The sequence below is a fragment of the Thermochaetoides thermophila genome (genome assembly GCF_000221225.1).
Source record: "Thermochaetoides thermophila DSM 1495 unplaced genomic scaffold scf7180000011814, whole genome shotgun sequence".
Lineage (NCBI taxonomy): Eukaryota > Fungi > Ascomycota > Sordariomycetes > Sordariales > Chaetomiaceae > Thermochaetoides > Thermochaetoides thermophila.
Genome location: NW_006383030.1, coordinates 1,246,477 through 1,269,179, shown reverse-complemented (window position 1 = coordinate 1,269,179; position 22,703 = coordinate 1,246,477). Strand labels below are relative to the sequence as shown.

Here is a 22,703-nt window from a genome sequence, read left to right as displayed (position 1 = left end):
CCATGTTTTTTTTCTCTGTCCTTTCTCAGACTCGATTCGTTCATCTGCCTCGACAATCGTGGATCGCCTCTCCATCGGTCCTTGAGTCCCATTGGATTGCTGCACATGCCACGTCAGGGATCCCACATGACAGAGGCAGGCTTGTGATTTTCGATTGACAAGAGTGAAAAAAAAAGGGGTTAAACGGACAAGACAAGAGATGAAAAAGATGCGATGACCGCCGCTGCGGGCCAGTCTGTGCTGTTGTCGCGTGTCGTATGTCTGCGTCTGCGTCTGCATCTACGTCTCTCGGCGATGTTATAACGGCACTTCAGTGCTTGCATCTTGCGTCTTTGCATCTGAAGAGCGAAGATCGGATCGTGTTCTGTTTATAATTATTGTCGTTGTTTGTTCGAACGACTCACCACGTGCTCAACTCGACTCGACTCGACTCGACTCTCGCGTTTTGTTGAACACCCATCACTTAATGTGATACCCATTACGATACGCTCTCCTCAATCCGATCTCGATCCTATGTTGCAACCATACATAATACCAACCTCAACGTTATCAGCTTGTGATTCTCGACGCCTCGCCGGTAATCGAGGCAGCATACATACCTCTCTCATCGTACACACACACTATTACCAACAATCATCATCAAAATGATACCGCCCATCCTACGACGCCCTCATCCCGCCTTCATCGTCCTCACGGCTTTGATCGCCCTCTCTTTCCTGCTCAGCTCGGCCGCCGTCGCCCGCAATGATGACCGGACAGCCTTTTCGGCATCCTTTGCGCCTGCTGCGCAGGAGGTCCAAAACAGCGAGCCGGTGGCTGTGGGGGTGGAGGAGGTCGTGAAGGCGGTCTTACCGACAGTAACCACGACACTACCGACGACGACGGCTATGACTGCTCCGAAGGAGACGACGACACAGGTGAAGGGGGAAAGTACCACCAAGAAAGAGGAAGATATCAAGGAAGCGAAGACGATGGTGACTGTAACGGTGTCGACACGGGCAACAACTTCATCTTCGAATCCTTCGGTATCTACACAACCAGCCAACCGCCCTCCTCAACCCTCCCCTCACAATGATAATAACAATAATAACCCCAAACAGGCCAACTCCATCTCCTTCACCAAACAACATCGCCCCCCAGCCGCGGCCATCCCTCCACCCCCTCTCCCCTCAACCTCAACATCCTCCCTCCGCTTAGCCCCCTCCCACAACCCCCCACCCTCCCGTCCCCTTCCCAACTCCCGCCCTAACATGCGCCTCGGCCTGCACGTCCCCGAAGAGTACAAATACTTTCACGAGGCCGGCAAGTCCATGGCACTCACGCACTACGACGCCCGCTTCTTTCGGGATGCTTTGCCCTATGAGGAGCACCGCATCGCTTTGCGCAATTTAATCCGGAGTTATCTGGCTACTACGTCAAAGCTGGGGATAGAAACCTGGCTTGCGCACGGGACGTTGTTGGGGTGGTGGTGGAATGGAAGGATCATGCCTTGGGATTATGACGTGGACGTGCAAGTGTCGGGAGCGACGATGGGGGAGATGGTGCGGCGGGGGTTGAACGGGAGTTTTTGGAGTTATCCCGACGAATCCGAGGGAACCACTGTCGACAAACGGACCTACCTGCTCGACATCAACCCTCACTGGTCACAACTCGAGCGCGGCAAAGGGTTGAATGTGATCGACGCGAGATGGATTGACACACAGACGGGCATGTTTGTCGATATTACGGTGTTGATGGAGCGCGAACCCAAAAAAATGCCGGGGGTGTGGAGCTGCAAAAACAGGCATTATTATGATCCGTGGAAGCAGCTGTATCCTCTCCGGGAGACGGTGTTTGAGGGAGTGAGGGCGCTGGTGCCGTTTGCGGTGGAGGAGGTGTTGGTGGCGGAGTATGGGGAGAAGTGCTTGGTTGCTACGGAGTGGGAGGGGTAAGTTTTCCCTTTTTCTTTTCTTCTATCCTTTTTATTTCTTTGCTTCGATGATGATGATGCTGACTGATTGATTTCGAATAGCCACCGCTGGGATGGTGAACTCCGCGAATGGGTCAAGATGAAGGTAATCCCTTCCTCCACTCAAACGCCTCCTGGCGCTGTCGAGACTCTGGCCGCCGAAGCATCCAAGAAGCCTGAGACTTTGGAGACGCCGCGAGTTGTTCCGGCCGAAGAGACTCGCATCAAGAAGCCCAATAACGAATCCAATGTCGAGCAAACCCTCTCAGAAGACCCGGCCGTCCCTTTAGACGGACTTCGCCCTGATAAGGCGTTTGAGAAATAAACTAAGCGACATTTATCAACAAAAGGGAATAAATAAGTGAATGAAACGTCGAAAATAAGATACAACACCTGAACACAAGGAGATTTTCACCTACGCATGTGCATATATTCAGCAATGTCCATTACATCATGGCATATTTTGTCATCATCATCATCATCATCATCATCATCATCATCGTCATCATCCTGTCTTGTCATCTTCAATCGAGAGCATATGTCAGCGGAAATCATCTTAATACAAGGAATAAGCATGCCCACATGCCCATCAAAGCTTAAGAGACGTTGATGAAGTGAAGTTGCCTCCACGCCAAGCAGTTACATCCGACGGTTCCAGCTCCCGAGCGGATTGCTACGTCGTTAGATGTTAACCCTCTACAATTTGGATACCTACTCGGGGATTGTACAAAGACCATATGCCACAGAGCATGAAACCGAGTGTAACATCGCACATAACTCTATTAGCTACTTCCGTACGTTCCTCCGTTAGTGCCCGAACAGCCATCATCAAAGACCAGTATGAAAGGTTTATGTACGTGTGAAGTAAACACACATGCTCATAATATGATATTCATCCCAATAAAACCAACGCTGAACGAGACAAACGACCCTATCACCCCATTAAGTAGAAATAAACAAACAACTCGCCTGCTACCCCTAAACAAGTATGCAATCCATGCATTACCCTCTCCCTAAACTTCGCTGCCCGCTCTTATCTCCTCAGCATCATACACTCTCATCCCTCTTTCCCCTCCTCCCCCCATTACTTAAAACACCCCCCCCCCCAAAAAAAAAAAAACTCCCATCATCATCCCTTCCCTTTTAACAAATCAAACAACCAAACCCTCCTCCTCTCCCTCTCTCTCCCATCCCCCACCCGCCGTTCCATATACCCTCAACGGCACCACCACTTCAAAGCTCTCACACACCAAGTTCTCCACGCCAACCATCACCAGTCCTCCCTTCTCATCCCGCGAAATCTCTTCCAACAACGCATGCTTCCCCTTTCCTTTTCCATTCCCCTCCCCCTGCCCATCCCCATGTTGGTTCCGGTTCTGATTTGCGTTGTTGTTATTGTTGCTGCTAGACTCGTGCTGGGACGGAGGAACCACAAACTCAACCCTAACCCTCCACTCTCCTCCAACAGCACTCGTCACGAAACCCGGTGTCGCCGTGCTGGGCACCCCCAACCCAAACACCGCCCTCCTCCCAAAGAGCACGCACTCACTCCCGCTACTCCAGACTTTCCTCGTCACCCTCGTCACACTCGCCTCACTCCTCAGCGCCAATTGTTGATCCAACACCCGCTCGATTGTCTCAAGCGAGCAGTGCACCGCGTAGCACGGCGTTACGCCATCGGAGAAGTCGATGGTCACTAAGACGTTTTCTCCCAACCGGTATGCCGGTCTAGGCAAGGTAATAACCGCGACGCGGGCGCCGTTGCGGGCGATGTCGAAGCGGGTTGTCGAGGGGGCGCCGGGGTGCGGGGGGCGGGCGGAGCGGAGGATGGCGAGGTCGATTGCTTCTTTTGCTGTTAGAGGGACTGCTGAATGGGATAACTGAATATCAGAGTTGAGGGAGTGGATGGATGGGCGGCGTGAGGCTGTGGGGGAGGGGAGCGGCTGGTTGATTTGAGGAGGGATGGCTAGGTGAGAAGAAGTTGGGCTCAAGAGAGACGAGGCTGATGACTGAGGCAGCGGGACGGCATCAGCCTTCGGCCGGGCAAGCAACTCATCCACATAAGCCAAAAATCCCTCCTTTGTCGACTTCCCCTCCTTCTTCTCGGCCCCAGGAGGAGGCTTCCCCCTCTTTTCCCCCCTGCCCCCCTCCTTCACCTCCCCAACCCTCGCCTGATCCCTCAACAAGACATATGGCGCCATCAAATCATGCCCCAGCACCTCCCCGTAGCTATTTACACTCCCCAGCACACGAAACGGCACCTCGACTGTCTTGACCCTCTGCTCCTTGATGCCCCCCGGCCTTTGCGTGCCAATTACAAGACTATACGATATCTTGATCGCCTTACCCCTGTGCGACGGGGGCAGGCCGCGCGGAAGATTAAACGCGTATTCAAACGACTTTGACTCTCCGGGTGCAAGCTGGAGATCCACAAACAGTATCGATTGAGGCACCGAAAGAAGGGGTATCGCCTTGCTGTTGGCGACGCCACGCATTTCCTTCAGCGTGCTCATCTCCCCTCCGCCCAACAGTTCTCCGATACTGCTTGTGATGGACCCCCAGCTGCCCAATGCCCGTCGAAACAGCCCGCTATCCCTCTTCTGCGCTCCCGTCTCCAACCCCACAACACCACCTCCCTGCCCAGCCAGCACAGCCTTCCTCTTGACGCTCTCAAACGGCGCAAGGTTGATCAGCGACCCGTCGAGCACGAAACTCCCCTGAACCTGGGCAAAGCCCATCATGAGGGTTTCCGTCTGGTTCTGTTTCGTCCCCGTTGACGTAGTTGTCCCTGTCCCCGGCAGGGAAACAACCGAAAGCGACGAAGGCGACCTGATATGCGGCGGCGGGGATCGCAGCGCATGCGGGCCGCGGAAGTTGGGGTGCTGAACGTATTCTGATGCCAGTGTCTCGGAAGAATGGTTGCTGAGGGAGTAGAACTCTCCGCTGCTGCGTGGCGTGCCGGCGATACTGGTTGTGGGGAGGGCGCGGGGAGAAGGGGCTACGGAGTGCTCATTAATAGTTGGGACGCTGCTGCCGTCGCGCGGCCGGATCGGGAGGGAGTGTGTCGGACTGGTCGGATCATCTTCGCTGGGATGGGCTCTGACTACTGGCGAACCTGGGGGGTCGAGACGGGGGAACTTGAACTCGGTTAGGGGGTTGGGTGTGGATGGGCTAGTGGTTAGGCGTTGGAGGGAGCGGTCGGGGGGATAGCTGTGAAATATTGGCGAGGACATCGAATGTGGGAGTTTCGCTGCAGACTGTTAGCATCTCTCTCCTTCAAACCAAACAAACCATAACACACTGATAATGACTTACTATTCCTCGGACCCCAAAACCCTCCCCTCCCAGCAATCTGCAAACTCGACGCCCTAGCATGGCCCTTCGCCCTTGGCTTCGGCGATAACACTTGTTCCTCTCCCGGCAACGACGAAACGCTCACGATCGAAATCGACCTCTTATGCCCATGCCCATTCCCCTTGTTGACCGTCCCATTCCCGGTAGTCCCTGTCCCCGAAAGCGACTGCTGCTGCGACAGCGGCGAAGACACAGCAGGCGACCACAACACATCCCCCAACCCACCCCTTATTCTCGTTGAAGGAGACAGCGGCACAGAAAGCGACAATGCACCGCGGCGATGCCCCTTCCTTGCAGCTGCTGCGGGCGGAGGGGCTAGGTTCGACCCTGTACTTGGCCCTGGTGTACTGCTCCCTGACCCAGACGCAGATATAGAAACAGGCCCAACTGTCACCGGCGCACTCGTCCTCGGCCGATGCGCCAATGCCTGTCGTCCCGACCCCGACCCTGGACTAGACAACGGACCAGGACCAGGGAAAAGGAACTGTGCCTGAGAAGACGAGGTAGAATGCGTCCCCCTTACCGTGGTAGGAGTGGGTGTTGGCGTGGGCGAAGTCACCGATGACGAGGAAGGGGGCGGAGAGGCGGTATTCTTGAAGGTGATTGTGCAGCGGAGTTCTTCACCCGCGAAGATGGCGGGGTCGTGCCAGCGGACGAAGACGCGGATGGGGGAGGAGCGGTCGGAGGGGGGCATTGTGTCGGTGCGTGTGTTTGAACTGGTGTATAATCGCGGGTGTTGGAAGAGATTGATCGATCGAAAATGGTATCAAGAATGACGTAGTTGATTAGGTAGGTATAATTCGGACGTAAACAGCGTATATCATCCTCATTATCGTCGGCTTACCAACTGGACCGTCAGTTGGGCACGAGATTATCCCCCTGTCGTATCGTGTTCGTCACGTCGTCAAGCCGGATACAGCACTGTGGCAGCGCAGCGTCTCGTCATCTTCGATGGAAAAATAATCTGACAGGACAGTGCAGAGAAACGGTGGGAAAGGAGGTCCAAACACGCCTGCGAGGCGATGGCAGCGACGACGATGATGGTGTCCAGTAGAGGAGCTCGGACCCACTCTTCGGTGCTCTGATTGGAGAATCCGCCCGAACTGACAGGGGCTGGCTGGTCGCCTTTCCACAGCTCTGCTGCAGATGATAAGATAAGAAACGTATACTGTGGATACAGTTTACACACATTAGCAACAAGCCGGCCGGCATACTAAAACCCTTCCTTGCTTGCTTGCTTCGAGTCAACATCGCTAACCCTGAGACCTACCCAACTCCTTCACCTCCATACCCAAGAAAAGCCATTCGCTAATTACACCACACCCTCGCCTTCAGAATAACCTCCACCTTTTCGTCGTTAACGCCCGGCACCTCGTCAACCACCACCTTTGCCAAACCAGGCCACAATACACACTTCAACCTCCTTGGATGGGCCTCTTCTCTCTTCCTCTTGCCCAGAACATGGGACTCTGAGTTTTCTGCTGTGACCAGCTCATTGCTCTTTTTGTCATTGCCAGGCTCTTCTTTGATTTCTCCCTCCTTGAGGCTAGAGGACTCAGACGTTTGCTGTTGCTTAGACGAGCCAACATTTTGTTGTGGCTTGGGAATGGACGGCCCAGGCAGCCCAAGCACATTATAACCTTCCACAGTTGTACCCGGTTCCTCCTCATCGACATCAGTCATGTATTCGCCCATAAACAGCGTTGTGATCTTTGGATTCACGAGCCTGTACACCGTCTTCTGCTCAGCAAACTTCCTCGTCCAGTCCACGGCATGCCGTGCGATGGTTCGTAGATCCAGGAACCGCCGTTCCCTCTGTTCTTGAAGTGTTTCGGGATCGAGCGTCCACTCGGTTCTGGTGATTATGTTGAGGACATTAAGGATGCTAACTGCGATGTTGTTGACGAAAGTAGAAGTCGCAGGCTCGAGGGGTGCCAGTTCGAACATGCTGGTTGTGTTTACACGCCAGGTTGAGACCAGCTCGGGGGGGATATCTAAACCGAGGGGTTAGTTGGTGATTCAACTGGTAGAAGGGAGGATTAGGGAGAAACGTACGGTATTCTTTGAAGACTTCTAACATATCTTTAATGGCGTTATCATACTTCTGCTTGACGCCAGGATACATGCGCATGAAAATACTCTTGGACAAGACGACCGTCACGAAGGCCTGTACCAGCCGGGGAGGCGACGACATAAGTCCGTGAAACTGCGGCAATAGTCTCCTTAAACAGTGTAGCACGTCTTCTGGCGTTTTCTCTTTATCGATAACTGCGGTCCACGGTTAGCTTCATATCAAGCTCCCTCTTTCCCGTGAAGACAGATCCTACCAAGTTTACAAGCCCCAAACCACTTATTCACCCACTTTTCCACACACTTCCCCATCTGTTCCATCGCCGCTACAACTACGCCCTCCTCCATCTGTCCCTTTTTCTCAGCATTTATCAATGCCCGTTCCTTCTCCTCCAGCTCTTCGATCCTTGCCTTGAGCCGAATGATCTCCTCCTCCTTCTCTGGATCCCTGAGACATTCAAACACGAAAGCGTCTTCGAGCTCTTTTATCTTCTGCTGTAGTTTGGCTACCTCTTCCTCGCGCTTCAGGAGAAGGTCCAGGGCGACAGAGGTCCCGTGTTTGACGCGTTCGAGCTTGGAGGCTTGAGCTTGTGCTTGAGCTTGGGTTTGTTCAAGCTCTTCAAGGAGATCAATTGAGTAGGAGGGTTGGGGTTTGTCTTGGGGTTGGCCTTGTGCTTGAGTTTGGGCTTCAGCTTTGGTTTGTCCGAGGTCTTGCAGAAGTTCGATTTCGTAGGTGGCTTGGGCTTGCGCTTGTTCGAGCTCGTGGAGAAGTTCGTTGTCGTTTTCGCCCATCTTGGATTTCGTTATGGGAGGGGAGTAATTAATGTTTGTTTTTTGTGTGCAGGCTGGGTGTTCTGGGGAGCCAGGTTGGAAGGCGAGTGCGTGGGCTCGGAGGGGATGGGGGAGGGGAGAACTGATGGCTGGAAGGGGTTGAGCAAGCGGGAGAAGTGGTGGGTGTTATTGCTGCCGTTGGATGAGCAGGTTGCTTCGTGACTGCTGTTTCTTCTGCTTGCTTGGGCGCGCCGTCCTTGGATGACAAAGTTATATGTTTCTGGGCTGAGGCTTCCCATTGGGCTGGAGCATGTGAACGTGGTTCTTGCTGGATTTGCTCCTCTTTTCCATTCTCAGTTTGCTCTCTCTCTCTCTCTCAGCGAGCTTTCTCGTCAAATACATCCTCCAGTCAATCCTCTTCGAGCCAGAAGTTCGACTTCCTGTCTTCGCTTGGTGTCCCATCTCCCAGCTCGAGCTTGCTACTTGACTACCTTACCTATGCTCAGCTTTCTATACCAACGCATCCTCAATCTTCTCTTTCCGGCCAACACCACCTCCAACACAATGGCCCCCCGTCGATCCCTGGACCTGGTAACCCTCATCCTCAATGCGCCCCAACTCATCCGCCTGACCTTCATCGTCCTGCCCTGGGACTTCTTCCTCCGTGGCCTGTACCTCTGTAGCGCCCTGACGCTGTACGGCCTTATTGTCGCGACGGTTGCCATACTTCGTGTTGCGAACAGGTTGCTGGTCGTTCTGCAGAACCTCCGTCGCAGGCTTGAGGAGTTAAGGGTTCAGATGGGGGATGTGTCCGGCGTCTCAATCTTGGAGGGTTGAAGAGGTGTTGGGCTTTGAGGAGGAGTGGGGTTGTTGAGGCTGGAGACGGGTGTTGGAGTTGCAGGTAAGTTATATTGATCCCTGCCGTGTTATTAGAGTTGGACTTTGTAATGACAGAGGGTGAAGCTCGACGAGTTTCTGATGAAGACCCTCTCTTTGGCATCCATGCGGCGATTGGGCTCAAAACAGATTCTCCAGCAATGATGGAAAAGGGTGAGCATGCCTACCATTGGCATTTGACCGGACGTCAGACACAGTCTTGCGGACGGAGGAACTGTTAATTTTGCTAAGCTGCTCGGGGGGACAGTATATTCAGGTCTGATCTTGTCATTATTATGGTGTGGAGAGTGAGGGAATAGTCAAGTTGCTGATGTGAACGTTTATATCGACATTCCTTGTCTGGTGATGCTTGTGTGGTCGCCGTCTGCTGATATTTGATTCAAATGATTTGCAGGATGCCCTATGGAGGGGTACCTAGACAATGCCCCTCTGGATATACCAGCACAATTACCTCCTCAACCGCCTACCCCTTCACAAAACTCCATTCTTCCCAATATACACGACCCCAACCACATCCCATCTTGCCACCCCCATCCCCTCCTTCTTCTCTAAAACTCAACCTCTGCCTCAACCTCATACGCCTCGTCCTCCACCCCATCTAGCACACACTTCTTCGCCCCCATCTTGCATATCGCCACTCGATCAACCGGCACATCCTGCACCCATACTTTCTCTTCATACCGCTCAATGATCCCGGTCGCGTCGAACACCAGTCTATCCCACTTCCCTCCTCCTCCTCCACTATTCCTTCCTTTGCCTTTGCCGCCTCGGCCATGCCCGCCGCGACGGTTGTCGTTAGTAGTGTTGAAGTTGGGGTTTTTAATGTAGATAGTATTCACCACCGTCGCATGGAGTAATAGTGGCCTTCCCTCGTCGGTCATGAGTTTTTCTTGCCTGAACACATCCCGCACACGTTCACAAAACAGCTGTAGCGCACCTAGTTCATCAACTGGTGGTGCGTACAGTACAGCTGCTCGCGAAGGAGGCTGCATCGAGGCTAATCCTTTCAACGTGATACTCGGCCGGTCGGAAGATAACAACGTGGAGAGGGCGGGAGAATTGGAGGGAAGTTTGCCGCTGATGCGAGAAAATATGTCTTGCACGACGGAGGACCAGATTTCCTTTAAGGGGAGGGATTGAAGCAGAGAGGTGGCTTTGGCCAGTTTCTCCGGGCCGGACAACTCCTGCTCTTGTGTTTCCTCCCCCTCCCCCCGAGCTTGACCCTGCCCCTCGGGGTCGTCCCTCCTTTTTTTCGCCTTCTTCCCCTCCCCAAACCCGAAAACCCCCAAAGTTAAATGTACCGTCCCGACCGGGCGCACCGCATCCTCCGGTAGGGCGAACGCCCCCGCTGAACCGGACCCCAGTACAGGTAACTGTCCTCCTCCCACGGCGGGGGCAACATGACCAGAGTGGTGGTCGTACCCCAGGCTGGGGTCGCATACATCCTGCTTAAATTGGCCGAGGGAGGCAGAGAGTTGTTTGCGCGCTTGGGGTGTGACGGCGAGGGGGATGCAGAGGAAGTGGGTTGGTGGAGGGGGTTTGGGTTTGGGGTCTTTGGTGTTTTGGTAGTTATTTAGGTTGTTATTTCTCGGGGTGCTGGGGAGGGAGTTGGTTGGGAGGGGGGAGGAGGAGGCGGCGTTAAGGCGAGGGCTGCGGGGTTTGGGGGGCATTTTGTAGTGGTTGTAGCTGAGGGGAGAAGTGAGGTGATGAGCTGGAGATTGAAGGTTGGATGAAGCTGAGAGTTGAGACCCAGGGTTGAGGGAGGAATACCCTTCAAGTTGGATGAGGGTTAGGGGTTAGCAGGCGCTGGGATGAGATTCGTTCGGCTGAATCTGAGCGTGATTTGCAAGATTGCTTCTTAGTTGTTGGTATTGGCCCTAATCCAAACCCGCAAACAGCCCGGACAAAGGCTAAGATTGATAGGTTTGAGAGATGCGGCGATGAAAAAGGAAGTCAGCGTGTGTCATCGGGAAGTCGTTCGTCATTTACAATTACTATCCGCCTACGTGGTCCGTGCTCTCGTTCTCGAGAGGTCTTGACCAGTCAACCCGACTCACATTTCGGATGTATTGGATGGAAGAGTTGTGTCTTGATACGTTATTTGAAGAGATAGATGTTTTAATGTACTATACTGATACTGCCACTGGATCCTGAGGGTTGGTTAGGTCCGCCCCTCTTCTTAGGCCTCAATATGATTTCTCGAGATGAGAAGTGACCATCTCACGGCCTACAACGCTTGAGGGGCAGCAGCTTCAGTTAGATTGGAGGGGTTATTCGAACAGCTCACCCCTGAAGCGTTGACCTAAGATACAAACCGACTTTAATTCTGCATTTCTTTCAAGATACGGACACCTTAAACCTGCCTTTAGACTTGGGCTTTCAAAAGTCTAATGCCTTCATCTCATATCGAGGATCTCTCATGCTTATCAGCCAGGGAAATAAAGCTTCGCAACCTGCTTCCTGATTCAATGGCCGCAGTTGCTTGCGAACTCAAACCTCAATCTTCGTTCAATCATGGGAACATTATGTATGTCGTTGATAGCATACGGCAAATCTAAAACGCTCACCTTATCACGGCGTATAGCACACACAAACTTCAGGAGAATGCACCCCCGCTCAGGTGCAGTGCACGTGGTAGCGAAGCTCTCATGTCATGAATGAACTCGGCGTCCAATGTTGAGATGCGGCTGTGCTTTACAGGTGCTTCACAAGTTTCATGATCAGATGACGGATAAGAGTGGTTGATGTCCCCGGAACACGTCATGGATCTGTGAAAGTGAGGTCCAAACTGCGAGTGAGTGCGCAGTGACACCATCGGGGCTCGGGTGGACGCACCCGAGGCAAGTTCCGGCTACTCAAGCCTTTGAGCCCGACCTCTTCCATTGGGTGGCAATTACATCTCAAGGTAACTCGCCGACCAATCAGAAGCTGCGATTCGTCTGGGGAAACTGGGGAAAGTTTACTGCCGAGCGAAAATGCAAGGATAAGCTCGAGCTTGGCTTTTCTGCGGAAGTTGCAGGCATGCGGACTTGCGACAAAACCTTTGGGATTTTGGGTCGCGACGACAAGCACTTGTGTTAAGACTTCCCCAACAGATCCCAGACTACGAGTCTGGTCCGCTTAGGCTTGCAGTTGGGCACGGGCGTTGCATATTTAATTCTCAAGGCCTGGCAGATTTTCTCAAGGTTGGTTTTCAATTCTTGCCATTAACCTACTTCCATCGGATACCATCATATACCCCCAACGTGCCAGTTCCCGACACCCCCTGCAACACACAAACGGCCCAACATGGAGTTAGCATCAACATCCTCAATGTCCTCATCGGCGCCCAATTCTCCCGCCCCACGGCGACCGAATCGTGCGAATCGCAACATCAACAACCTCAATCTTAATCCTCTGACGCCCATTCTCCCTGAGGAGCACAAGCAACGCCATGCCAATCGCCGCGTGGAGGACTTCATCCCTCCCTACACATCCTCCACTCTCTGCCGTCGATCTGCCCCGCCAACGCCTGGCCAGTCCCTCTTCTCTCACCAGCCGGGCCCTGGGGAGAACTCTTGGGTTCGGCCCCCGCGGCGGCGCGGCGCCTCTGCCCCGGGTCTGCAGACCCGTCTCGTTGCCTTACAACAATATAAGCAATGCCCAACAGACTTCTACTTTCAGCCAGGGGGGAAGACGCGTCCCTTCCCGCAGGCGCCACTGTCCGAGGTACTGGAGCGTGCCGGCGCCTGGCTGACGAACACTGTCCGCGAGGAGACGGGCTCCACCTACTTGGTTCGCAGCGCAAAGTCAATGACTGACCTTCAGGAGGCGTCCGCGGCCATCAGTGGAGAGCTGCCACTGGACGACTTCCGCAAGAGATGGTGGGATGACTATGAGAGGAAGGAGAAGGAGAGGGAGTTGGAGCGCACCAATCCGGAGCTCGCCAAGGCTCGCCGCTTGGAGATGGCGCGCCTGCAGCGCGAGCACGAGCGTGCAAAGCGCTGGCTGCATGAGAAGCGCTGGGCAGAGCGACGTTATATTAAACACGGTACCGGTACCTGGCAGTCTCTGTCGGCACCGCTCAGCCGGATCGGCAGCCAGATGAGCATTGGCACGGGCGGCAACAGCGAGACGTATGGCCTGCCCCCGGGCGTCCTCATGACCCCGGGTACCGGCGTCATCACTATGACGGGAGACCTCGGTTATGAAGAGATCGAGAAAGAGGTCAAGGAGATCGAGGCGGAGGAGGCTGCGCGCGACGCAGAGGACGAGGAATACTTCCGTATGACTGGTCAGGTCGATCCGCGCACCCTTAAGGCGCTTGAAAAACCGCTCCCTCCCGAGGCTGAGCAGCCGCCGGCTCTCGAGGCTGTTGAACGCGACATCCGCACGTTACTGAGGCGCCAACGGAATGGCATCACGGGCGGATGGTTCGGCAAGATGCTCGGTATTCGTAGCTACCGTCTGTCTGGCGACACCGAGGAGGATAAGCTGAAGGAGGGCGATTTCGACGAGCAGGATTATTGGGAGGCTGGCCAGCACGAGTCTGGTGTGTACTACTTCGGTAACGAAGACCTGTCCAGCGATGATCACCGGCCGCTCGACGAATGGGGGAACCCGTTGACATCGCCCAGGTATCTACCAGTCCCCGGTTCTCTCGTATGGATCGATGCCCAATATGAAGCGGCCGACATGGAGGAGGCGGGTCTGATAGAACCGGCGCCGGAGCAAGCAACTTGGGTGGAGGATATGGCCTGGTTGTTCAGGTTGGCCAAGAGTCTGCTTTTTTCGTGAGCTGCCGCCAGCGGTTGACTCCGGTATATGACTAGAAGAGTGGAATGTTGAGGAGCAGCAAAGCAAGCTCCCTACGGGTGATATTGATGAGACTCTCGTCCTCGTCACTCTTTTATCTAAGCGCATTCGCTGGATAGTCCTGGGGACTATTTTGCGTTTGATAACCTAAAGTATTCTAATAGATTCTCCTCTGTTTCTTTTGTTTGACTGAACCGACTAGCTGACTGCAACGAGTAAGTGCTGGAGACTCCGTGTTAACAGAAGGATGCAAAGATGATTGTGCTTTTCTGTTTCCCCTTTCCCGGGTTACTTGCTCAGGACCGTCATCATCTGTGTTGTTTACCAGCCAAGGGCTTTGCCTAACTCCATGATCCCATTGCCGGCGCCGAGGCATGGCCATTTTCACATGTCCCTTACCATTTAAAAGTCTCAGCCTACCTTGAACTAGGCAGAAATCAGGTGAGCGGAGTTTCCTCCTCCCTTACGTTCCTTTGAACGAAGTTCTCTCATGCCTACATCCATAAATGGGCATCTTGGAACCGGGCTACTTTGACCGTTTCTGTCATAACCTTCTGACATCTGCAAGCTACACCGTTTATAGATCGAAACCAAGCCGATCCAGGCGGTTAGCGCACATGTTACCTTGCTTTAACTTCATCTGGGGGTTTGGGCATTTCCCCTCATTATGTGAACTGACTGACTTGCGCTATATAGGGTTGCTTGCCCCTCCCGTGAGGGCTGAGAGAACACCACACGGTATGTAACCCCTCCGGTGATGCAAGCTCGGACCCTACTGCCTATATGGCTAGGGTTCCCTCATCATTTACACAGCACAGATCGAAGGAAGATCCATCCAGGAGCCTCGCCATTTGTCTTACTTAGTCTTGGCTCCCTCTTTCTGCTGAATGTCAATCCCTACCGCAGTGTAGGTCTTTCCTCCTCCTGTTCTTTTCTTTCGGTTGTCGATCTCTTTGACTTTTTTTTAGATATATTTTTATATTATTCCCCGCGCAAACCGCGTGACAGCACCCTTCGCAGCACGACGGTCTCTGCCCGTCATCTGTCCTCTGCCCTTGCAGTTGGTTCGGTGCCGATGCTGGTGCCGGGTACCCGTTCGGTCCGGTTGTCTCCGGTTGGATGGTTGTTAAGAAAAATGTCCCTCTCAAAAACAGGTTTTTTTGGCCGGCAACCGACGCTTGTGTGCTTGGTTTTCTTTGGCGGCGGGTTACCTATGCAGCCTGCTTGTCCTGGATTGGGTCCTTGGCTTGTTGAGGCTTGGCGACGAGGGGCAAGCCGCGAGCCGGTAAGTGAACGAAGGAGTGAGAAAGATATTCGTGAGGAGGTGGGAAGATGAGGAAAGAGGCTAGGGCCAGGGGGTTTGATAGAAGGAAGGGGGATGGGAGATGAGTGAGGGGTAGAGAGAGTTAAGTGTTATTCGGGATTAAGGTAAGTATATCAAGGTGTGAACAACATGTTCAAGAATCCGAGTAAATGGATGTCCTTTCGCAAGAAATCTAGGTTTAGATAGCTGCCGGCTGTCCAGGGAAAGACTAAGGCAAGGGAACCGCTGTGTAAGAGAGGTGATAAACATCGAAAATCGAAACAAGCTATTAATCAAGTGCTGATGTGGTCACTGATCACTGACTAGAGTTCAGCCAACTGGAGCCGACGTGGCAAGTAGATGAGACAAGATGAACATGAAACAGAAGCACGACGAAATGGAACATTGCTTGCCCTGGTTGCTTGCCGTGATTGCTACTTGGCTGCCGCAGCAGAGCATGGAGGACGTGGCATTGCTGTCCAATATCCATTTCCTTGGAAGAGGCGTTGTCCGTCAATCGGCCGTTCACTGATTCGTCTGCTTGTCGGTTCTTCTGGCTACAGTTGGTCATAGGTGTCAGTATCTGTGTGGTGTTGCACCGATCGGTCCAATCGGGTGCTCGGTATCTGGGAGCGTCTTCGGGGGCGATTTGTCCGACTCCGAGCGAATGATAGACGACCCATACCACAGGGGTAAGACTTGGGCGCGCACGCATATTACCTAGGTAGCCAGGAGCCACATATGTACAGCGCAGAAGCTACGGCAGCTCGCCGGGCCAGTGGGACGAGGTTATCCTCTTTTCGGAAAAGAGATGAAAGCTAGTCTGTGAGATCCGGTTTCCGTTCCGTTTAATCTTAAAATGAAGGCGCGAGATCCGTTTGATGATTTGTACGGATTTCATTCCGTATGGATAGCGAGACTTGGTCAGGTTTAAGACTGGTGAGAAGATTGGATCGAGAGATAAGTGACAATCTTCTCACCATTTCTGTCCCTCTGTCGCCTGCCCCGGGATCAAGGTGAGCCGGAGGCCGATTCGGAACGGTGAGCGTCTCATTGCAGGACAGCAAGCCGCAAGCATGCTTGGAAATTTCGGAGTACCTTGGGTATAACGCAGCCCCAAGCTTTTCGTGTGTGTACGCTGCACTGCACTACGATGGAGCTTGTACGTAGCTGTAGCTGTAACTGTAGCCCGTAGCTGGTAGCCGCGAATGGTCCGTCTGGTCAGGTCTAAGAAAAAGCTCGCCTGTAGGGAGTACGTCTCGCAGTTCACTCAGTTCACAAGCTTCGACCCCAACCCTGGTCGACTCGACTGACACTTCCTGAAGAATGCCCGCCTGCCGCCCACCGGGCTTGATGGTGCCGATATCCGGCCAGCCGGAGCCACCAAGCGCCCAATGCGGCGTGGCACCCGCAGAAACCCCAGCCAAAGAAGGACTACGATTGGCTGCTCGGATGTCCACCCCACCAAGGATTTCTCACTACAGCCACCGTTTCCCCTCCATCCCCATCCACCCCACCCCGCGCCATGGTCGAGATCTGGAGTGCCGCAGCTGGTGATTAGTCCAATGATGATGTGAGGGGCATGCTCAAGAGCTGAAGAGGGGGATGTAGTTATTGGGTATTTGGTGGGTGGGAGGGAAGGCTGAAGAAAAATTTCCATTTTCGTAAGCTGCAGAGAGGTGCAGGTAGCGAATTGAGTGTTACAGAGGAATTTTTTATTTTCAACCTTCAAAAAGTTTGTGTGCGTTGTATGTGTGCTAAAAGTGTCTGTGTGCATACAGCAAGCACCTCCACCCGGGAAGACGATACAACCCGACGAGGAAACCCAAAGGCTAGCGGGATGACGTCGGGAAACAGTGAAATTCCGCGCTCTAGCGTTGAAACTTAGCCTGGCCCTTGGATGTGTGGTGCACCATCTCCTCATCGGCCGGCCAAAGTTTCAGAAAATGATGGCGTTGGAGGTTTGAGGGTCTCGGGCAGAAAGGAGGGCAGTCCAGGTGGGGTTGATTGGCTAAAAGTTAGGCACACTGGGCAGGACCCTTCGTTCGGGCTGTACTGGCGAGAGATGATTGTGCAATCGTTGAGCTTGTTTCCTTCCCGACGGATAGGCGACGACGGGTATGTACTAATGCTATTTTCCGGCTACTCGCCTGGCCTCCAAACGGCCACCGGCTAACCGCTTGCGGCGAGTAGTAAGACGAGGAGGGCGGGGGAGGGTGGGCGGGTTTATGCCCGGTGAGGATGAGCGTTTTTGGGGAGTGGCCAATGGCTCGCTTTGGCCCAGCTTGCCCGCGGTTGAAGTTTGTACTCCCCTGCTGTGCAACCAACCTGTGCAGCTCTGGTCTCACCACCGGTTTACGGATGTAGCTTTTTCTTCTCACACTTGTGCTATCTGCAGCAGGAATTGTGCTTGGCAGCGCATATAGGAAGAGGCAGTGGCCTGCCGCGGCATCAAGTAGCAACTCCATGTAGTTTTAAAACGCAGCGGCAGTTCTCATCAGAGCCAAGACATTTCATTGAGGGTCAGAAAAGCCTTTGGTCCCTGGCCTTTGCCGCCAGCTGCTGTATGTACACGTCGGAGGCTGGGGCCAGGGCAGATCGGGCCAGACCCTGGCTTCCGTTATCCCTCATCAGCCTGGCAACGGCTATCATTGCAACCTGGCATCTTAAACAATGACGTTTCACAAGATATTTTCGTCCGAGAATATATGGCTGGCGATCTGGAATCTCGTGCGCTTCCGGGAGCAGGAGGGCCATGCAAAATGCAGGAGGTGTCCACAAAGCCCTGAGGCGTTGACGTCATTTCCTGCGGCCGAGGATCCGTGCACCTGGGTCTCTGTGACACCATTCCTCTCGTTCCCGCGCAGGACCGTGGCGACCGATGTAAACCGGTGAGGGGGACCGCTGAAGGCGTGCTGCTGTGCCCGAACGATAGTAGTAAGCGTGAGAAGAAACGCACGCAGCCAATAGACCCAGATTACTCGACGGGCAGGCTTCCAGACGCCCAGAATGCAGCGCGGTGCAGGCAGAATTCGCGGCCCTGCGGTTGTACCCGAAACCTTGGGCTGGTTGAGTGGGGGCTTGCTCCGCTTACGTGCAATTGCTTCGTTTCAGCGATACCGTGCTACGGATCAAGGACGATTACACAAACCGGAGATCCTGCGTAACACAACGGACAGGCCACTACAGGCCGCACAAGGGCTTTGTGCAGACAGGCAGGATTTGTGGTACCACAGCAGTGACGGAACGGACGGCTTCCTTGCCATCGAGACCGCAGCTGACCGGCGCAAGACTGACACGAAGAGAGAGGCAAAGACTGTCAATAGCCAAGAGATGGCGGAATGCCATTTCGAGGGTTTCCTGATTGGGGACCACCAAGGTCAGCCAGCGCGAGACGGCCAGGTGTTTGGTATGCTGGCAAGTATGGGCAATGAGGGGCGATCTGGAGAAGGGGGTTGACGATCACAAATAGCGGACAAACAGGTGGTTTTATAAGCTTTCCCCAACAACAAAAAACAAGGAAGCAGGGCTGCATGTGCAAGGGGCGTTCTCCGTCAGGATCGGGAATATCATCGCCGCCCTGGCGTCCCCGACTCCAGGGCTCCAGACTCAGAGAGCCCAGACTACTCCTTAGACAAAATCCCCGGTAATATGTAAGAGAGCTTAGGTTGCACGTTACTGACCTCCACTTCCGCCGTAAACTGTACCTGCGGGCTGTACCATCCCAGAACCCAGCATCCCCACCGTGATTAACGAGCCGGAACCTAGTTAATCCTCCACTCTGTCATTCCCTGCCTTTCTTGGTTCTTGGTTTTGGTCCCTCCTCCATTTCTAACCCCGCCAGAATTTCTCGCGCACTACGGATTAGACGCTATCCGCTATCGTACAGACTATCGTCTTGTCTCCAGCAAAGGCAACCGGGCCTCTTGGATAGAGCTGCCGTGCTGATCATCAAATCATCAGCTTTCCTCGCTCTTTGCGAGCTACCCCTCGTGGAAGCTCAGGATCCCAGCATCCCAGAGCTGTGTACACTATAGGGGCCACATAGACACACAGCATCTCTACAGCTTCAGAATTACACACTCAGGTATGCCACGCGCTTCCAAGCACAAGCACACACATGTCTTCTTCCTGTCTCTCCACCTCTGCCGCCATCCTCGGGCCGCCCTCATGCCGCCTTGAGGGGTCCCACTCTAGCGCCCCGCGACCCCTCCTCCCCCCGAGTGTCCCCGAGTCGCGTTCGTCAGCAGCGCACACAATACATCCAATATTGGCCCTCGGCGACTGAAGCCATTTACCTTCTTGTCCATCTTCTCCTCCCCTCACTTTGACTTGACTTCTTTTTCCAACACCGCCACCCCTGCTCCACGACCCGTCCGAATGAACGCGTGAGGGATATCGAGTCAAAGGCTGAACGCTGCTGCCGCTAGTTCAACCTCTATACTAGCTGCCAGACACCAGAGCCCGACGCCCGCCTGCCACATATACATACACACATTGGCCGCCCGCACCGTTCTCCGCGTCTGCTGTCCCCGCGTTGTGGCCGGTGGTGCAGCTCTGCCCTGTTCTGCCCTGCTGCTACCTACCCCAGATTTCCCCTTGAGGAAGACAGCCCGTTCACCTTGCTTGCCTCTACCTCTGGACCGGCCCCTCACTTGTTTTGCGGTCTCCCACACCCACACGCACAGAGATACCAGATCAGATACCCAAGGGTTTAGCATTTGCTGCGTTTTGTAAGATTTCCCCTGTTTTTCTCCTCATGTCTTGTTCATATATCTGTTGTGGCCTCACTCAGCTTGGAACTCCGCCTGTGAGGGGTGTTTTGATATTTCCTCTTTTTTGTTACTGCTCTTGCCTGTTTTTCTCCCTTTTGCCCCCCTCTTGACCAGCAGACGGACAACTTGCTGCTGCCTTGGTCATTAGGCCCTGGCAAACAGTCAGCAGACGGACTGATACAACGCTTTGTCTCTTCTAAGTTCAATGCTTCCTCTGTGCACAGTGCACAACACGGACAAGAGACGTTGAGCTCACTACATACATCCCATCCTCATCCCACGCCTTCCTTCCCCCCTTGCCAGACAAATTGTCCACTCACCTTTCTACCTACCCACCTCGACTTGAGAAACTTCCTTACCGACCTATCCATCGCGCTGCACAACCCTCCAAGTAACCCCCACCTTTTTTTTTCTGATCTTCCACAATCTGTGTCTTTTCCCGCGACGCGTTTTTCCGTGAGCAGCCGACCGACTTGCTACCACCGCCCGGTCCGCGCCCTTCTTCATTGCCGCCTTTCTATTTCCAGCCCTTCTACATACACTCATTTTTCTAGAGTCAAAGTCTCACAAACGGTTCACGACGACTACAAGTCCCCCAAGTAACAACTGTGCTACGGTGTTCAGCAACCATGCCGGGGCTTATCGTCGACAATGCTGATCGGGTTTGTCACGTCGGGCATTTGCGCTGGAGCAGAGCATTGCATTTTTGTGTTTGTCGCTACTGCTATTGTTTGAAATACAGGGGCACATAAACAAGAGCGATGGCTAACCAAGAGACTTGTGAGTCAAAGGCGCAGGATCACAACAATAACAACACTCCTCGTAATAGCAATTACGTGGTAGAAGAAGAGGAAGTGTCTGAAGAAGAAGAAGAAGCAATCATGATGCCCGACTTTGGAGACCACGTCGACACCAGCATCTTTGGGCAGATCCTGGAGATGGATGAGGGAGACGATCACGATTTCAGTGCGCCACTCGTGCTTAACTTTTTCGAGCAGGCCGAGGAAACGTTTCAGAAGATGGAGACTGCCCTGTAAGTTCTAACGGCGCTTGTTTGTTTGCGATTTCTGTCTGCTGTTTGTCCATTGCTTGCTTTACTGCCCAAGACCTGGCAGTTCGTCCAGCCCCAGCCCAGTCTAGTCCAGCCCAGCAGTCGTTCAACTTGAGTTCAAAAATGGAGAAATGCACCCGCTAACTGCGACATCACCTTCCCCACAAAACAAAGGAACAACAAGGACCTCCCAGAGCTCTCGAAACTGGGCCACTTCCTCAAGGGGTCGTCGGCGACGCTGGGGTTCACCAAGATCCGTGACAGCTGCCAGCTGATCCAGCAGTACGGGCATGGGCTCAACGTGGACGGTAGCAGCGAGCCGGACGAAGGGGTCTGCCTCAAGAAGATTGCCGAGGCTCTCGCATCTGCCCGTGTCGACACCGTCGCGTTGCACAAGATGATGCGTGAGTTTTTTGAGTATGATAAGAGCGAGTGATTTTGCTCCTCTATTTCTGGTTGTTTATTGGCCTGGAGGGGTCATGCTCACGACTGTCGACTGTCGACTTTCGACTTGACTCGATTTAGAACTCACGCATCTCGCGCCCATTTGACGAAGGAAGTCAATCAATCATCTTGTGTGTGTGATTTGCATTTGATGGCATATCTGGACGGGATGATGATTGCTGAAGAGTCTGTCCTGTCTAACTGGCTTTATTTTACGGACTGCATGGAGTATGTCCTGCCTTTTTTTATTTTCATCTTGTTGCTTTCGTTTTCTCTCCCTTGTTTGTCAAAGGGTACACAAAGAGTTGAAGGCTGCTGTGGATGGATGGATGGATGGATGGATGGATGGATGATGGGAATATGGTTGTATGGGTATCATGGGAATGATGGATGGATGGGAATCATGAAACCTGGAATCAAGCCAACAAGGTCAATTGGTGGTCCTCTGGGTTTATGGATTGGAAAATGAAAACGACACAATAAGGAAAACGAAGTTCATGGACGCAAGGAACATAAGAAAGACCTGGGATATAACTAGGACGGCCCGATGACAACAGAGACAGACATTGCTCTGCCGTTTACAGAGCTGGAACGATATGGGTGCTGTTTGGTAAGGGTATGTGGCTGAACACACCCTTACCCTTGAACATGAATGGGAAACATCATGGTGTGCATACTATATTGGGATAGTATCTGTACATATTTGTGTACGGGCAATGACAGGATGTGAGTGATGATTGAGGAGGATGAAGTGAGTTGTGAGTAGGTTGGTTGCTCATGGACTCCGGTGTTTAGAGACTCCTGGGTTGAGCTGGTCCATCTCAACCTCAGAAGGAAGTGTTCATGAGTCACAATTAGCACTTCATGAGGATGGTCTAGAGACTTTACCGATCCATAGGACTTGCGAACAACGAAAATCAAAGGTTACAAATCAAACGCAAGACTTAAGTCATGGGAAATACTGTGAGAAGGCGCACAGGTTGGTGAACAGAGTCGAAGATCCAGGGTCCAGCAAACAGTGGGGCATCATCGCCAAGCCCTTACAAGGTGGGGCATAAGGCAGAAAATACCACCTCTGATTGGACGATAGCCACCTCTGACGTGGGGCAGATTAACCCCGCGAAAGCCCCAATGTTTTGAGTCCTGAATTCTTGAAAGTTGAATCATGTGAACCCCTCCAAGGTTTGACTTCAGTCTTCTATGAAACCATTTATGAGCTCCCCTCACCCCTGAGCTCACAAATCCCACATAAACTGAGGGGCTCACCAGAGAGCCAGGGCCAGGGTCACAGCCAAG

The 22,703-nt window shown here is 53.3% G+C and overlaps 7 protein-coding genes across 7 annotated transcripts; 4 read left to right on the top strand and 3 right to left on the bottom strand.

Moving 5' to 3' along the window:
* Window positions 1–644: 644 nt before the first annotated feature.
* On the top strand, window positions 645–2,273 carry CTHT_0013750 (uncharacterized protein; the record flags this gene model as incomplete). The annotated part of the gene is made up of 2 exons (XM_006691827.1): window positions 645–1,927; window positions 2,012–2,273. The coding sequence occupies 2 exons, from the start codon at window positions 645–647 to the stop codon at window positions 2,271–2,273; spliced, it is 1,545 nt and encodes a 514-aa protein (XP_006691890.1).
* Window positions 2,274–3,099: 826 nt separating this feature from the next.
* CTHT_0013740 (uncharacterized protein) lies at window positions 3,100–5,996 on the bottom strand (the record flags this gene model as incomplete). The annotated part of the gene is made up of 3 exons (XM_006691826.1): window positions 3,100–5,158; window positions 5,528–5,754; window positions 5,826–5,996. 3 exons carry the CDS (start codon window positions 5,994–5,996, stop codon window positions 3,100–3,102), a joined length of 2,457 nt encoding a protein of 818 aa, XP_006691889.1.
* A 614-nt stretch (window positions 5,997–6,610) lies between these two features.
* Window positions 6,611–8,164, bottom strand: CTHT_0013730 (uncharacterized protein; the record flags this gene model as incomplete). The annotated part of the gene is made up of 3 exons (XM_006691825.1): window positions 6,611–7,296; window positions 7,358–7,570; window positions 7,630–8,164. The coding sequence occupies 3 exons, from the start codon at window positions 8,162–8,164 to the stop codon at window positions 6,611–6,613; spliced, it is 1,434 nt and encodes a 477-aa protein (XP_006691888.1).
* Window positions 8,165–8,707: 543 nt separating this feature from the next.
* Window positions 8,708–8,980, top strand: CTHT_0013720 (uncharacterized protein; the record flags this gene model as incomplete). Its single annotated transcript, XM_006691824.1, has 1 exon — window positions 8,708–8,980. One exon carries the CDS (start codon window positions 8,708–8,710, stop codon window positions 8,978–8,980), a length of 273 nt encoding a protein of 90 aa, XP_006691887.1.
* A 608-nt stretch (window positions 8,981–9,588) lies between these two features.
* Window positions 9,589–10,710, bottom strand: CTHT_0013710 (uncharacterized protein; the record flags this gene model as incomplete). The annotated part of the gene is made up of 1 exon (XM_006691823.1): window positions 9,589–10,710. The coding sequence occupies one exon, from the start codon at window positions 10,708–10,710 to the stop codon at window positions 9,589–9,591; it is 1,122 nt and encodes a 373-aa protein (XP_006691886.1).
* Window positions 10,711–12,328: 1,618 nt separating this feature from the next.
* On the top strand, window positions 12,329–13,816 carry CTHT_0013700 (uncharacterized protein; the record flags this gene model as incomplete). The annotated part of the gene is made up of 1 exon (XM_006691822.1): window positions 12,329–13,816. One exon carries the CDS (start codon window positions 12,329–12,331, stop codon window positions 13,814–13,816), a length of 1,488 nt encoding a protein of 495 aa, XP_006691885.1.
* Window positions 13,817–20,541: 6,725 nt separating this feature from the next.
* Window positions 20,542–21,399, top strand: CTHT_0013690 (uncharacterized protein; the record flags this gene model as incomplete). Its single annotated transcript, XM_006691821.1, has 3 exons — window positions 20,542–20,574; window positions 20,704–20,945; window positions 21,138–21,399. 3 exons carry the CDS (start codon window positions 20,542–20,544, stop codon window positions 21,397–21,399), a joined length of 537 nt encoding a protein of 178 aa, XP_006691884.1.
* Window positions 21,400–22,703: the final 1,304 nt, after the last annotated feature.